General features: G+C 43.9%; 1 protein-coding gene across 1 annotated transcript in view; it reads right to left on the minus strand.

The window, feature by feature from the left end:
- The window catches only part of LOC140523012 (rab11 family-interacting protein 4-like), a 44735-nt gene extending 28043 nt beyond the window's left edge, over positions 1-16692 (minus strand). The window contains exon 1 of the mRNA XM_072638120.1: positions 16534-16692. Within this exon, the coding sequence (XP_072494221.1) occupies positions 16534-16692 (159 nt within the window). The remainder of the gene's footprint in view (positions 1-16533) is intronic.
- Between the last annotated feature and the right edge of the window lie 373 nt (positions 16693-17065).

Below are 17065 nucleotides of genomic sequence, written 5' to 3' on the forward strand. Positions count from 1 at the left end.
CGTCAAGCCAGGACAGCAATCCAGGGCTGATTATTAGCAAACAGAACCAAGGCTTAATTACCTGTACCAGATGGAGGGAAGCAGCATCAAGATAATCCAAAGCAGTGGGAAATCAAATAATCATTTCTAATTAGCTTTGGATTAGCTTGATGTGATTTTTTTCCCTCTCCAGTAGATTTACATTCCCAATGAAGGGGACCTGGTTGGGGAGGGGGCTGGTTAATACTACTGTGAGCTTACAAGCGCTGGCACCAGACCCTGCTGAGTATCAGGGAAGCATTATCACAGTGATTGTATGTGGGTGATCAGAGCTGGAGTTAGGTATAACATATGACACCAGCTTATGTTCCCTGGATCTGGCGGGTATCATTCCAACCGACCTGGTTTTCCCTAGACCCATCCCCCGCAAATGTAGGAGAAATCTCCCTTCCCCCCTCCAACCCCTGGCGGCACCATCGGCTGTGACAGGCTGGAATATTCAGCAACAAAGGCAAAATTGACTGAGGGGGAGGAGACAGGAGAGGGTAGGACTGGGCGAAATCAAAAGAAACGTGAGATGCACAAATTTAGAGCCATCTGACTCCAAATGTTCACATAGACCATTTATGCCCAATTTATAGTAAAGCCTTCTGAACTTCAGATTGATCAGTCACAGAGGGACACACTGGACCTTGACCCCCAACATAATGATGTCATTCTGGTCCTCTCATGGACCCCACTGGCAATCTGGTGAAGCCCATGGGCCACTTCTCAGAGCGAGGTTCGTAAATGCATAAAATGAAATCAATAGGATCACAGAAGATCAAAATCTTTTTTAAAAAACAAGTGTACGGCCCCCCGGGTAAAGAACTCTTAGACTAGTGGATCTCTGAGAACGCTCTCTCTAACCTCTGGCAAAATGGGGATAGAGACCCTTCTGATGACTATCTACTATATAAACATCTCTTTGCAAGCGAGGCAGTTTCTACCCCGAAAGAATAATCTCCCAGCCCCTCCTTGTTTATCTTTAACAAAAAATTGGCCAGCAGGCAAAAATGTATTGAGGGAATAACAATAGTCATAACAGTCACCAGGAATTTTTCACCTGGGGCAAAAATAATTGCAGGGGGAGAATGGGGGTAGCCACACAGAGATCAAACTGGGAAGGAGGAAGGGGGAAGGGGAGAACCAAGACCCTGATGAGACAAATGAGACAGGCTTCCATAGGACTGTGAGCTTTAGCACAGGAATGGGGGTTACCCGGACAAGAAAGCACTAACTCTCATATGCAGATGTCCTGTGGCAAGACCCTTCCTACTCCACAGTAGTTGTAATGCTTGTAACAGTTCATAAGTAACAGTTCACATTTACATAACTCTAGGGGAGGGGGGAGAGGGGGAAAAGTAGGAAAGGAGGGTGGTCCAGACTTATGATTTCATCAGTATAAAAAGCATCCAGTGAGGAAACCTTCTCTACCAATGTGATCAGCACCTACTTTGCAATTCAAAGTCTTGCCCCAAACCAGCTGGTCTAGACACTTATCAGCTATTTCCCAAACCATGCTATCCACACCCCTTATCCTCCTACTAAACATCCTCCTCCCACCTGACTCGGACTCTGGGCTCTGAGAGGCGACTTTTTGTTTTCTCTTCACTGGTCACCCTGGCCTTTCTCAACGTGTCTCCTGTTTACATTTACCCCTCAAAGCTCCCTTTTCTGTGAGTCTTGCCCCATTAGAATAAAATCTCCACTAGAACAGGTGCTACTTTGCTTGAAATAGGTCCTGAAGCAATCTGCTTAACAAGTTGGTAGGATCAAAGACTAAGCTCAGAGAGAGAGAGTTAGAAGGGACCTTAAAGGTAAGATTTAATTCAACACTTTCATTTTCATATGAGTAAACTGAGACCAGGGGCAGAAGTGATTTTCCCAAGGTTACAAGGGTAATTAACAACAGAGGTAGAGTTTGACCCCAAGTTCTTCTGACTCCAGAACTAGCGCTCTTTCCACTGCATCCCAAATAAATGAAACTCTTCCCAGCTCAACAGACCTGTGAAGGGGTTGGTGGTGAGATGTTATTCTCTGTTTTCCCTGAGGACAGAACAAGAGGTGTCACAGAAAGGAGGACAGTCATCTTCCACCTGAGCCCAACAAAGAATGTAAACATTGAAACACAGAGGATAGTCCCTTTTGATTATCTTTATTTACATTTGGCCATTTGCCAACAATTTATCTCTCCCCCCACACTTTTTATGACCAAAGATTTACAGAGGAGGAAAGGACATGAAAAATGATCTAGAAATTATTCAATCAGCAAGTATACCTACTCTGCTAGACAGGGAGGACTAAGACAAAAAGGAAACAGTCTCTGTCCTCAAGAGGTTTATATTCTATCAGGAAAGCCCATGCGTACATATATTATTGTAATCTCTGGGGATGGTGGGACTCCCATGATCCTTCAGTCTTCCCTTCCAGCTGGGAAAAACTACACTTCCCATCAGGCTCCACTGTTAATAGGGGCTCTGTAAGTATAGACAGATTCAATTTCAAGGGAGTCAGGGGAGGAGGGCAGTTGAGAGGCATGGGGATCGTACTTGAGCTGAGTCATCAAGGAAGCATCAACTGCCACAGTCCTATAGTACAGAGACTTAAATGGCAGAAGGGATAGACCAAAGGTCACAGAGTCACAGAATCATACCCTTTCAGCATTCAAAGATAGCACAACAGCCAAACTCATCCTCCCAACAGAATGATCATAAATACAACTTTTGCCCCAAGACTTCCAAAGAAGGGCAGCCCACTGGCCCTGGAGGCATCCCTTTCCTATCCCACTGTCCCAGAGCTTTCTCCCTGGAAGAGTTCTCATGGTTAGGAAGCTTTTCTTGACATGAAGCCTAAATTTGTTTCTTTACAACTTTTACCCATCATTCCTAGATCTGACATCTGCAGCCAACCAGAAACAAGTTAGAACCCTTTTTTATGGGACAAACTTTCAAATACTTGAAGGCAGTTAGCATGTCCCCACCTAGTCCTCTGTTTTCTAAGGCTAAATAAACTGTAGCAGCAAGCACCCTGACACATCCAGGATGACCTACTAGCACCGGTTCTTAGATCTGCTTTTCTAAAAGGAAAGCAACTTTTGAAGGGTCAACAATATTTTTAATTACATTCACCAATGGAGAAAATACAAGCAAAGAAGTAAAGACCAACAGACAGGGCTTCTCATTGTCTGATCATAAGCAATACATACATCAGAGATCAACAGACAGATCCAACTGTCTGACCATTACATACATACATAGTTACCACAGAGAGAAGCACCAACATCTGGGTTTTCAAAGATGGGGGGCAGGGGGGCTTAAGGGCTATCCAGATTCTCATCTGGCACATGAATCTTCTTTCAAAGAGTAAGTCCCAAAGCAAAACCTCACTTCAGAGTATATATACACTTTTCAGAGCCAGAGGGCCCGACCCTTGGGACTCAGTGCCTCATTAAAAATTAACAGAAGGTATGGGCCTTCCAATAAAACAAGCCTCCCCTAATTAATCTTCCCTTAAAGGGCTCCATTTGAGGCCTATTAATGGGTACTCTCATTAACATTACACATGCCAATTTCTTTCAATCATATGCAAGGATTTGAGTCTCTTTACCCTCCTGATCACCATGTACAGGTTACACTCCAGTTTTTCCAAGTTCTTTACAAACTAGGATGCTTGGAATGGAACACAATACTCCAGATACTATTTGATCAGGAGAGTCATGGGATCAAAGACTTAAAGCCATAAAGGAACTTGGAAGGCACTTAGCCCAACCCCCTCATTTTACAGGTGAAGAAGCTGAAACAGAGGGCAAATGACAGAGTTAGGACTTGAAGTCAGGCCTTCTGTTCTAGATCTAGTATGTTTCTCATCTCACAAGGATGCTTCTTCTGTTGTTGGTTTGTTCCTGGAAGCCACATCTGCCTCTTTTAATGTAACCCAAGATCTATTAGTATTTTTGCCTTGTCTACTACACTAGTGATTCATATTGACTTTGCAATCCACTAAGACCCCCAGATGTTTTTTCAGACAAACTGACACTTCATCATGTCTCCCTTGTCTTATATTTAGATTTTTTAAAAATCACTTTATGAGTATAAGACTATTCTTACTAAATTTCAACTGATTGGATTCAGCCCAATGGTTTCACCTGCCAAGATCCTTTTGGGTCTAGACTCTATCATCCAGAGTATTGGCACTTCCCCCAGCTTTCTGCTTTCTGTAAACTGGATGAACCTGCTACCTGGGCCTTTACCCAAGGTCTACCATGTTGTCCCCCTGAGTTTACTGATGATATACTGAGTCCTACAGTTACTGCATCTCTCAAACTTCATTGATAAATATCTCCATTGTTGATTGTGAATTATTCATTAATATTGAACCAACCACTTCTCTGCAGTTTTAGGAGGAACAAGTCTAGGAAATCACCTAAGTATGATTATTCCCCACTTTACTGAAGAGGAAACTAAGGTTCAAAGAAGTCACATTACTCATCGTCACATAGTTAGAAAAATATGTAAGTTGGAATTTTGCACTTAGATTTCCTCTTTCCAAATCAATCACTCTGCAACTGTACACTGTCTTCAAAGTAAAGAGTGAGCATTAATAACCTATACCCTTTAAAAAAATGTTTTCACTTTATTGTGATGAATTAGACAAACATCAACAAACAGTGATGTTATAAGGAATGGATTATAAGGATACGATAAGGATGGATAATATAAGGAATATTTTGCTATACAAAGAATAGGAAATGGAGATTGCATGATACCACAAATGTCACCTACAGAGATTTTTAGAATTAACCTCTGCTTATTAAATTTTTATATTTTACTTTTTCCCAATTACAAGAAAGAACAATTTTTAGCATTCTTTTAAAAAGAAATTCTGAGTTACAAATTCTCTCCCTCTGACATTCCCCTCCCCACTCCTTGAAAAGGCAAAAATTTGTTATAGGTCATATGTAAGCAGTCATGCAGAACATACTTCCATGTTAGCCAGCTTGTTTTTTAAAGTATATATTAAATTTAATAAGATAATTCCACCATTGCCCTGCTTTACAACAGTTACCTCATTTTACCCTTCTAACAACTTTAGGAGGTATGTGCTATTATTATTATCCCCATTTTACAGATGGCGAAACTGAGGTAAAGTGGATTTGAATCCAGGTATTCTTGACTCCAGGTCCAGCATTCTATACACTGCTTCTCCTGGCTGGTCCTCTATTCCATCACATCTCTGTCAAGAGATGGGAAGCATGATTCCTCATGAGTTAATGGCTTTGTTAACTGATTGAAGTTATGGCCGGTCATTTTGGTTGATCAGAGTTCTTAATGAAGTCTTTTCTAATTGTTTTCCTTTCCAGTGCTGTAGTCATTGTATAAATTGTTTTCCCAGTTCTGTTTATTTCATTCTGCATGAGCTCACAGAACTCACTTCTCTCCATACTTTGCCATCAACCACCCCAAAGCTTGAAGTCCCATTTTCCAGATAGTGACTTTCTCCCTGGGACCACCATCCCTCCAGTATTCCCAGTTCAGAACCTTGACACCATCCTTGCCTTCTCATTCTCCATAACCCCAAATATCCTATCAGTTTCCAATTATGCCAGTTCTTCCTCTATAATATCTTGTATCCATTCTCTTCTTGACTCCCAGGAAACATCATATTTCAAAGCCTCATCATCTCTAAGTTAGCTTATGGCAATGGTCCCCTAACTGATCTTCTTGCCTTAATCCTCTCCTCCCTCCAGCCCCACTCCCTGACTCCTGCCAAAGTGATTTTCTTTAAACACAGATGTGACTATATCACTACCCTACTTAATCAATTTCAGGGTTTCCCTGTGATCTATAGAATCCATTGCAAATTCTGTTTGGTTTTTAATGCCCTTTATAAGACCCCAAGTGACCTTTCCAACCTCACTGAATGATTGAAAAAACATTAATTAAGTACCTACTCTGTACAAAACACTGAGTTCAACTCTGAGGATACAAATTAAAAACCAAGAGAGTTGCATTGTGTATTACTTCCCCTCCTTCATTCCGTGAACCAGCCAAACTGGTCTCTCTGTTCCTCACATACAACACCCCATGTCTCATCTCTGGACTTTTGCACTAGCCATCCTCCCCCACCTGGAATGCTCTCTCTTTACCTCTGCCTCAAAGAGTATTTCTCTGCCTCTATGACACAATTCAAAAACCATCTTCTGCATCAAGTCTTTCCTGATCTCCCCTAAGCTGCTAGTGCCCTCCCAGATATACATGAATATATATATACACATATATACTTGTGTGTATGTGTAAACATATGTGTGTATATGAATGTGTGTATTCATACACATATTGACACACACATATGTTCATCTGCAGCATCCCCAGAGGCTCCAGATGCCAGAAAATTCTCCACATTCCAATTTATGTCCACCATTAGTTGTATCAGCTCCAGGAATGAAGAGCAGGAGGAGAGAGCTTAAGAGTGACTAACAATACATGTGTGAGTACATGTACAGATAGATATGTTTATATTTATTTTATACACTTATATGTATACTTGAAATCTTCTTCATTTGAAGGTAAGTCCTTTGAGGACAGGGATGGTTTCATTTTTGTCTTTGTATTAATAGCAGGGAGCTCACTGCCTGGCACATAGTTGTTCGTCCTTCATTTTCAAAGAAAACCAATAACATCACAAGGTGATGTCTTGACTGGCACATGAATTGAAATGCAGTGAGGCAGAGTTATACAAAGTCATCAGCCTCACTCTCTCTTCCAGAGTCATCAAAGTCTAGTGACAAGACAAAAGTCAATACAGCTGGAGATGGTCTGGGATATAGTGGATGACTTTGATGTCTTTGATGCCTGACTAAGTTCCGTAACACCTGCTTCAGCTGCCATCATGGCTGCTGTAATAAATTTTTTTCATCTGCCTATTCCACTAGGGAAAGTCTTCACATGTTGGGGGTAGATAGCCCCATAACTCACTGATAGGTTTGACCCCTTCCGTTACCCTCAACCTGGTTTAGTCCATTCAGAAGATGGTCTTACTGGGATGATACAATTTCTTGGAGGCACAGGTCAGAGTTGGGTGAAGGTAGATGCCAAAGGCGGATAAGCAGCCCTGAAAAGGGCTCAGCAAACCTTCATACCAGTGTTGCTAGCCTTTCTTGATCATCTCTTACATTTCTAAATGCCTCATGCACCCCTGGCACATAATAAGCACTTAATAAATGTTTGTTAATTGACTGACTAGTCCTCTAAACCCACAACCTCCACCTCTGTAGAGAAAGGAGGAAGCCCATTTTCTCAACTTGGTTATCTCTATTATTGAATTCAGCTTCATTCTTTTTTTCTTTCTGTACATGGCAGTCATAGTGTATCTTATCCTTCTGGCTCTTCTCTCTACTTCACTCTGGATCCGTTATTTATTAAGTTTTCTCATGCTTCTCTGAATTCCTCCTTGTTCTCAATTGTTCTGGCACAATAACCTTCCACTACATTCATGTATCAGGCTTTGTTTAGACACTTCCCAATCGATGTGCACCTACTATGTCTCCACTTCTTTGTGATAATGTACTATTAGATGAGTATTTTTGTCAATTACCTAGTTGGCATTTATAGACTTTAAAGTTTAAAAAGCCCTTTCCATATATTATTTCATCTGATCCTCACAGCAACTCTGTAAGGTAGGTGCTGTTATTACCTTGATTTTACAGATGAGAAAACTGAGGGTGAGGGAGATTAAGTAGCTTGACCGAGATCACACCAATATTAAGTGCCTGATGTAAGATTTAAATTAAGGTCTCCCTGATTTTTAGGGCAGCTAGGTGACATGGTGGATACAGCACTGGGTTTGGAATCAGGAAGACTGATTTTCATGAATTCAAATCCAGCCTCAGACACTTACTAGCTGGGTGTTCCTGGGCAAGTCACTTAACCCCATTTGCCCCAGTTTCCTCATCTGTAAAACAAGCTAGAGAAGGAAATGTCAAATCACTCTGCCAAGAAACCCCAAATGGGGTCGTGAAGAGTTGGATACGACTGAACAATAATAACTTCCTGATTTTTAGTCTTTGATCTCCTAGGGAGATGCCTAACAATAGGATTTCTGTCTTTAAAACACCAAAACAAACAAATATTTCCTATGTACAAGGCATTGTTGGAAAAGGCTTAGCTAAATTTATGGGTTTGGGATTCAGGATAGAAAGTTGGGTCAAAGATGAGATCATTACTAAGGACCTACTTGACTTTAAGATTCTCTGGTTCTTTTTTTGAGTCACATGATTATATTTTGGGCATTGATATCAGGGAGAACAACCATGCCCTCCTGTAGCCTATGCTCTGGTGACACTATTGGGGACAATACTGGGTTATATGAATCAGGGATTTGATGTGGTATGGAAATTCTCACATTCTGGATTGTTGCTGGAGATATAGAGAAAATTCCTATTTCAGATTATATATTGGCCTCAAGGATCCCTAGGGTCCCTCCTAACTGTGATTCGTGTAAGGGGCTAATTAAGGGGTCTCTCATCAATTTGAAAAGTTCTTCAATCAACCCAATTCCATTACCAGGCAGGAGCCTTTGTTTGAAAGTATCTGACAGGCACGTCCCCATGGAGTGAGGGTATAATCGCTGGCACCTTGCTGAAAGAACATAGGGAACTTGAAGCTGACGGATGGGCTGGCTGTGACTCAAAAAGACAAACTCTTTTGTGGCCCATAAGAGCAAGGTGGCCATCTATTTTCCTTCATACCCTAATGATACCATTTAAATAATAAAGCAATACCTATGTCAGAGTCTACTCCGACTGTACCTTCTGCCCAGCCCAACTCTTCTCTGTTCCTCAGTACCATGGAGAGCTCAGCTGGGAGAGAAGTGGAGCCATTTAATGGTAAGCCCCTGTGCCAGCATCCCTCAGAGGCCCCAGCTGCCAGGGAATTTTCCATATTCCAATTTATGGACAGATCTCTTACTGTTGGTTGTGATCAGCCCCCAGAATGAAGAGCAGGAGGAGAGAGCTCACAGAAGGGTGACTGACAGGAGGAAAGACCAATTAGGAACTCAGGGAAGGCATGATTAAAGACCAAACTAACCAGCCCATTGATACAATTCAATAATTTCTTCTTCTGGGAACAGGAGGCAGCTCCCTAATGAAACACCAAAACTTTAAGGGCTATAGATTGTAAGGTGATTAAGACTAAGCCTGAAGAGACGAAAGGAAGGGTTCGCTTAAATTCTATAACCTGCTGCAATGGGCTGAAGCAGGCACTATGATCCAAGGGACAGAAAGCTAAGCTTAGGGTCACAAGGTGGGAGTTCGAATCCCAGCTCAAGCTATTTATGAGCTATGTGACCCTGGGCAAGTCACTACACCATCTCTGGGTCTCAGTTTCCTTCTCTGAAAAATTTACAGCAGAATTTCTGCAGCCCAATGGAGGCACAGCAAGGCAGGCCAGTTATAAACTTAGAATCCATACCAGACTTGGCAAATCCAGACCTAGCTGGAAAGTCTCCACTTTCTCCCCTGCAAAATCCAAAGAGGCTGCATCTGAGAGTGGAGGCAGAGTTAAACACCAATTTGAGGAGCCTGTCAGCATCCCTGTCCTCTTCCGGCATCAATTTCACCCTCTCTGAAAGGAGGCGCTTGAAAGAGACAATCTTTAAGGATGGTTCCTTTCAGCTCTGAATCCTCAGACACCTTGAGGGCCTCCAGCTAATTTGGGTCATTTACGATCTTTTTCCCTCCAGAGTAGGTTTGTTTTGTTTTGTTTTTTCCTGGAATGAGAGCTGGGGAGCTAGGAGCAGGTTCTGGGCTGATGTCCTCTGGACTGGTTTAGCCACCAGCAGTGAGTCCAAGGCTGTCCTGACTTCTCCCCAGTTTCTTATGTTTTTGTTTTTTTTTTACACTTTGTAAAATGAAACAAAAGCAAAGTTTCCAAAGCCCAGAGATCTCCTCTCCTGAGGAAGGAAACAGATTGTTTTGATGCCTTTGTTAATATCTGTGGCAGGAAAATAGCAAACTCCTTCATCTGCACAAGTCCCATGGGCAGGTAGGAGTGACAGGAGGGGAGGAGCTGGGTCTCTCCTTCAACCAGCCCCCAAGAACCTGTGTTTCTACTTTTGACTTTGCCTTGCTCCTCCCCTTTGGGAGGGGTTTTGTTTTCTTCCTACCTTTACTGCGCCTTTCCTCTTCCCATGCCAACCCTTGGGCTGAGATTTCTGGTATTTTCTCCTTCCTTCGTTCTGTTGTTACAGAAAAGTAAACTTTTGCATATATTGTGACTTTGAGTTCTACATTCATGTTCATTTCTCTTGTAATAAACCTACTTTTCATGTAAGATTCAAGAACTTGGAATTGCCTGTTGACAGCATAGAAAACAGTAACTACTGACAGTAAGCTCCCTGAGGGCAGGGACTTTGGTTCTATATCTACCCCAGCACAGTGCATTGGACAGAATAAGCACATCATACATTTTTTTCTTGAATTGAATCAAATTCCCCTACGTGTCAGTCTGTGCACTGGCACAATATTGCTTCCTGCATTTGCACAAATATTCCTCAGAAACTGTACCCTTTTATACTGTTTCATATTACAACATAGTTATACAGAATCCATTAAAATCATCAGTTGAGTTCCCCTCCACCTTTTTTATTCTTTATGATAAAGGAGGGTTCTGTGGGTGGGGAAGACAGAATGGATATATTGGAAAATACAATTGATGTGAAAAGTTTTCTTTTTCTTTTTTTTCCAGTGGTGAAAGAGAAAATAAGTGCTTAATTGAAAAAAAAAAGCTTACTGAGCAACTAAAAAGATATTAATATAAATTCATTTTTAAAATAAGAATGTAGCTCTAAGCTCAAAGGGACATCAGGGGTCATGAGGTCAAACTTCTTCACTTACAGATAGGGAAACTGGGACACAGCCCAGTCACACAGACAGTGTCTGAGGCTGAATTTGAACCCAGGTTCTCTGGGTTCTAGGGGCTGGGCTTTTTTCACTGTAACATTTTGAATGGTAGCACTTAGAGGTAGAAGGGACTTGGAGATCACCTAGTCAAAGCCCCAACTCATTTGACTGAGAAGAAACAAGCCCAGAAAGAGAAAGAATTTACTTAAGATCAGGTCACAGAGCAGTCAGGATTTGAATTTAGATCCTTTGATTCCAGAGTCAGCTGTTTCAGATGTATTCATGACAATTCTATAAGGTCACAGGGGCTTTTGAAGACTAGATGGAGAGGACCTAGATTCAAGTCCTGGCTGAACAAATTAATGTGTGATTTCAGTCTCTCATCACCTCTCACTTGGACTACTGCAAGAGACTTAGTTGAATTCCCTATCTCCAATCAATCTTCATACAGCTGCCAAAGTGATACCTAACATATAGGTCTGATTACAATACCCTTGCCCTACTCAACAGGCATTCATGGTTCCCTAGTGCCTCTAAGATAAAACACAAATTCCTGCCGGGCATTTAAAGTCTTTTGCAATCTGACACTAAGCTATCGTTCCAGACTGATTCCAGGCTATGTTTCCTCACATATTACAAGCTAGAGCTGGTCCACTGACTGTTCCCCACACACACCATTTCATCTCCTGCTCCATGTTTTTGCCCAGGTTATTCCCCCTTCCTAGAATGCCCTCCTTCTTCATCTCCACTGTAACAATACTGAATTGCCTCCTTCTACAAGTGGCCTTTCCTGATACTCTTGGTCTTTAGTGCACTTCTCTTTGCCGTGAATTACTCTCTTTTCTCTGAATATATTCTGTATACACTTATCAGTGTATCTATTGTTCCACTGAGTAGAATCACAGAATCTGAGAATAGGAAAGGACCTTAGTATCCCAACCACTCCAACTCCTAGCCAGAAGGAACATTCCCCCATCCCATAAAACAGTTGGCCAATGATGTCTGCTTGAAGGCCTCCAAGGAACGAGGACCTACTCCCTCTCCAGGAAACACATCCCACTTTGGGATAACTGACATTTCTCCTAACCTCAAACTTGAATGTACTTCTTTGCACCTTTCACTGTTAGCTTATATTCTTGTCCTATGGGGCCAAACAGAGCAAGTCTGATGTCCCTTCAGATACCTGAAGACAGTTATCCTGTTCTCCTAGAGTCTTCTCCTCTCCAGACTAAACATTTCCAGTTCCTTCAACTGATCCTCCTAAATTGTGGACAGGAAGGTTCTTCACCATCCTAAATGCCTTTTTCTGGTCATTCTCCAGTGTATCAATGCTCTTCTTAAACTTCAGCACCAGGAACAGAACCCAACCCTTCAGATATGGCCTGATTTGAGCAGAGTGTGTGTGAGTGTGGAGGGGTCACTCCCTCTCAATTCCTGAAAACTGCACCTCTTTTACTGATATCCTGACATTCTGTCAGCACATTGGGTGTCACACCACACTGTTGACTCCTAATGTGTTTCCAGAACACTGAAACCTCCAGACCTCTTTCAGGCAAACTGATGCATAATCATGCCTTTCCCATCCTGGCCTTGGGAAGTTGATTCTTTTTGAACTCCAAGTATGAGATTTTATAGTTTTCCCTAGTGACTTTTTTCTTATTGGATTCAGCCCAATGCTTGAGGTTATCAAGATCTTTGGGAATGCTGACTTTATTATCCAAGGTGTACTAAGTGAGGTTTGAACCTCAGTGCTTTGTCTCCAAATTCTTCCATGCTGCTCTATGTTGTAGCCATTTTCAAGTTAGGGGCTGTTTGGATCTGTCAGGAGGAGGTAGGAGAGAAGATATCTGGATGAAGAGGGGCTCTACAGAATCTGCATACATGGGAAAGCCCAGAACCAAGAGATGCAGCAAGTGCTAAGGATGCGGTCAGTGATGAAAAGGAGAGCTCTTCCACATATCTAGTGTTCTAGAGTTACTAAGTGCTTCCGATAATTACAACTGGCATGTGTAGAACATTTTAAAGGTGGCTTCACACTTCACATACATTATCTCATCTGAGTTTCACAATACCCTGAATTAGGAATGAGTGACAAGGACTTGATTGGCATACCGCATTGATCTAGGGAATTCCCAGTGAAGAGATTGCCTCTATTCATGCTGATTGGCAACTGCCCTTTCATTGACAGTCTAAACATTGATCGTAGCAGTGGTCAGTGTCAAACAAATAGAAAGGGAGGGGGAACTAAACCATATATAAGGATCATTGTGGATTGCGTAGTGACTTAGAAAACCAAATGTGAATATTACCAATGTTCTGTTGTATTTTTATTTACTTTGCTAAATATTTTCCAATTACATTTTAATCTAATTCAGGCGACACTGCAGGTGAATGGCACCTTTGGTGTTATAGCACTGAGAAGTTAAATAATTTGCCTGTCGGAGTTGGGACTTGAACCCAGATCTCTCCTGACTTTGAGGCCAGCTTTCTCTCCACTGCCCCATACTGCCTCTCAGACTAAGAGAAGTACTACAACTATCTTTACAGATGAGGTAACTAAGGATCAGAAAGACCCTATTTAGCTTGCAGTCATATTCTAGTAAGAGTCAGAGGCGGGATTTGAACTCCAAATCTGGCCCTCTAATCAGTATACTGCACTTATCATACCTCAGAAAGCCCTGTAAGACTCAATGGTTTGCAAAGCATGTATTATCTCATTAACATGAATTATCTCGTTTGACCTTTTCAACTACCCTCAGGTTGGCAGGGTATTATTATCCCCATTTTATAGATGAGGACACTGAGGTTCAGGGATTTGATGTGGCTTACCCAGGGCAAGAGAAACAATAAGTAGGGGAATCTGATTCCCAATTCTCTGCTTTTCTCACTGTACCAAACTGCCTTTCAAGGTAATCATGGTAAAGAAACATAATTCCCAGGGGGCATTTAATTGGATAAATTGCCCTATCCTGCCTTCAAGAGCCATTTTCAGCTGGAACAAACTACATTCAACCACATTTCAACAAAAAAGGTTCACCAATAATGGAAGAGAAACTCACCCAGTTTACCTGTTCCTGAGAGTTTATTTTGCCTTTCAAAGTCAATATATCAAAGAGAGATGGTGGGGGGAGGGAAAAATACCTGAGTAGCCAGGGTCTAGCCCTGGCTCTACTGTATGACCTTGGCAAGTCATTTCACTTTTCTGTGTCTCAGTTTCCTTATCTATAAAATAAGAGTGTTAGACTAAAGAGCTTCTGATGTCCTTTGCAGACACTGCTCTAGAATCCTGTGATTAGATAGTCTTTGGTCTCTTCTTGTACTAATCTTCAGTGCTACTAGGTCACTTTCCGATTCTAACCTGTAATTCTAGGTCACTTGCTAATTCTAACTGAGGTTCAAATACAGACAGAGGTCTTCAAATAAGAGATTGGAATTATACGATTAAAGATCCCTAGAGCTGGAAGGGACCTCAGAAGCCACATAGTTTGACTCACTCGTTTTACAGATGTGGAAACTGAGGCTCAAGGAGGCTAAGTGATTTGCCCAATGTTACACAGGTCATATGTGTCAGATTTGAATGTAGGTACTCTGACTTCAGAGCTCATCCCACCCCAAACTGTGATCATCAGGAAAGAAATTTATTCTTTGACGTCAGAACACCTGGGCTCAAGTCCCAGTTCACATTTACAAGCTTAAAGATCGTCACCTCCAACCTCCTTCTACTAAAAGCAGAAATCTCTGTAGTTGCATTCCTAACTCACAGTTCCTCTGGTGACAGGAAGCTCATTCCCTCATCTAGTGAACCTCTCCATTGTTTCAAGAAACTTCTTTGTAACTCAATGTTCAGACATGGCCCTCTAAGAGCATCTACCTCCTCTCCGGTAAAATGGATATAAAAATCCAAGTACTACCCATGTCATAGGACTGCAGTGCTGGAGAAATGGGAATCTTGGTTACAAAGACTAGAAATCTTGCATTGGCCAATCAGTCGGCTAGCACATAACAGACAACAAGGTCATCTCCCCTGGGCTGGCGATTAGGTACTGGCCTCTCTGTGAGCCAGGAATCACTCTCTGGCCTCCAGCCAACCCATGGACAATAAAGGGCATCAGCTCTCTAAGATTTTGAATCCATTTCTCCTGCTTCAGCCCAGCGCTGCAGCCCAGGAGCAATAGTGACCTCACTGGCCCCTTAGGCCATAAGCCACTGGCATCAGCCCCTGGCCCCAGGGCCAGGATTAGTGCTGCTCAGCAAGACTGTGCTAGAAGGAATATGTGCTTGGTGTGGGGACTATATTGGGGTTCAGATGGGCCAGCCCCAAGAAGGGAGATGGAGGAAATATGGACTGGACATCCCAGCCCTCTCCAGTATAAACTCTCCAGCCACACACCCCAGTATGGCCACACATCCTTGCACACAGCACAGGAATAAGTTTGAGTCCAACAAAGGGGCCCCTACCCCCATACTGTGCCAGAAAACCATATGCCCCAACTTGTCTTCCCTTTGATTCAGGAAGGGACCAAGCGTGAGAGAGAGAAAGAGACAGAGACAGGAAGAGGCAGAGACACAGAGAGAGAGAGACAGACAGACAGAGAGAGCACGGTGGTATTCTAATATAACAATTCTTAATCTGGGGTCTACAGACCTCTTAGATTACAAGGAGTCTGTAAACTTGGATGGAAAAAAATAACTTTATTTCAATATAATTAATTTTCTTTGTAATCTTATGCATTCTATTTTATGCATTTGAAAACCTGATTCTGAGAAGGGGTCTACAGGCTTGGCCAGGCCACGGGCTTGTGTGTGTCCATGACATCCGCCCCTGCTCTTGTGGAATATGGATACATGATGGTGGCTGACTTTGAAGTAGTGCTCAGGAGAAGCCCCAAGCATAAAAGATAGATGCCTTCAAGTCTGGAAGGAAAGGAGGGTGCTTGGGGACCAAAGGAGTTCCCTTTGATGGGGAGAGGAAAGAGGAATTCCAGCACCTCCTCCCCGAAATAGGCGCGGTGCTAGCCTTGGGGTGGGGGAGAACTGGGACCAGGGATCCTAGTCTCAAAAGGGAGATGGGTCATGAGATTTGAGTGAGAGAACTAAAGAACCGCCTAATCGGTGGTTGGGGGGTGGGAGGTGGTGAGGAGGAATGGAGGCCCGGACAGAAGTAGGAAGGGAGGGATGACGACTGGAGAGGTACAGCCTAGAGGGCAGCCTAGGGGCAAGAGATAGGGATGCCAGTCCCGAGGGAGCTAAACAAGGGGAAAGGGCCATTGGGGGGAGGGGGGGGGCTGGGGACTGAGGCAGGTAGGAGGCCTATGGAGGAGGAAGAAAAAGAGGTGGCTGTTGGCAAAGAAAAAGGAAGCCTGAGAGCAGAATGAGGTTGGGTGGAGAAAAAGGTTGCCCAGGAGAGAACAAGGAAAGAGGGAGATGAGGTGCTGAAAGCGCTGGGGATGGAGATGCAGGAGACGGAGAAGCAGGGGACGTAGTGGCAGGGGATGGAGATGCAAGGGACCGAGATGCAGGGGATGGAGAGGCGGAGACCGAGAGGCAGGGGACAGAGAGGCAGGGGATGGGGAGAGGGATCCAGAGGCTATTTCCCACACACCCCCACTCACCTCCTCTCCTTGGCCGAATTGCAGGCCCAGGGCGACGAAGCGCTCCACCCGCAGGAAGCCGTCCGCGTCCCGGCCACACACCTCGAACACTTCCCGCAACCGGCGCACGGAGCGCAGTAGCGCCGCGGGGCCGCCCGCCCAGCCGGCGCCGCCCGCCATCCGAGCGCGCTGGGGGCGCTCAGCCCGAGCCCCGGGCCCGGGGCCGGCCCGCGGCCATCCCGGGCCGCCGGAGCAGCGCCCGTGCCGGGCCGGGCCAGGCGGGGAGGCGAGCGCCGCTGTCTTGGGGCCTGCCCGTCCTCCGCGGGCCACTCGGGGCTCTCAGGGCGCTCCGCGCTGCGCACTGTGCCTCGGTCTGTCCGTTCCGGCGGCGGCAGCAGCAACAGCGGATCTGTGTCATTAACAGCAGCTGCAGCCGAAGCCCGGGGAGGGGAGGGGAGGGGATGGGAGGGGCGGGGAAGAGGGAGAGGAGAAAGAAAAGGAGGAGGCAGAGGGAGAGAAGGTACCAGGACTGAAAGGAGGCTGAACATTTCCC

This window comes from Notamacropus eugenii, chromosome 2, assembly GCF_028372415.1.
Source record: "Notamacropus eugenii isolate mMacEug1 chromosome 2, mMacEug1.pri_v2, whole genome shotgun sequence".
In the NCBI taxonomy this organism is placed as follows: domain Eukaryota; kingdom Metazoa; phylum Chordata; class Mammalia; order Diprotodontia; family Macropodidae; genus Notamacropus; species Notamacropus eugenii.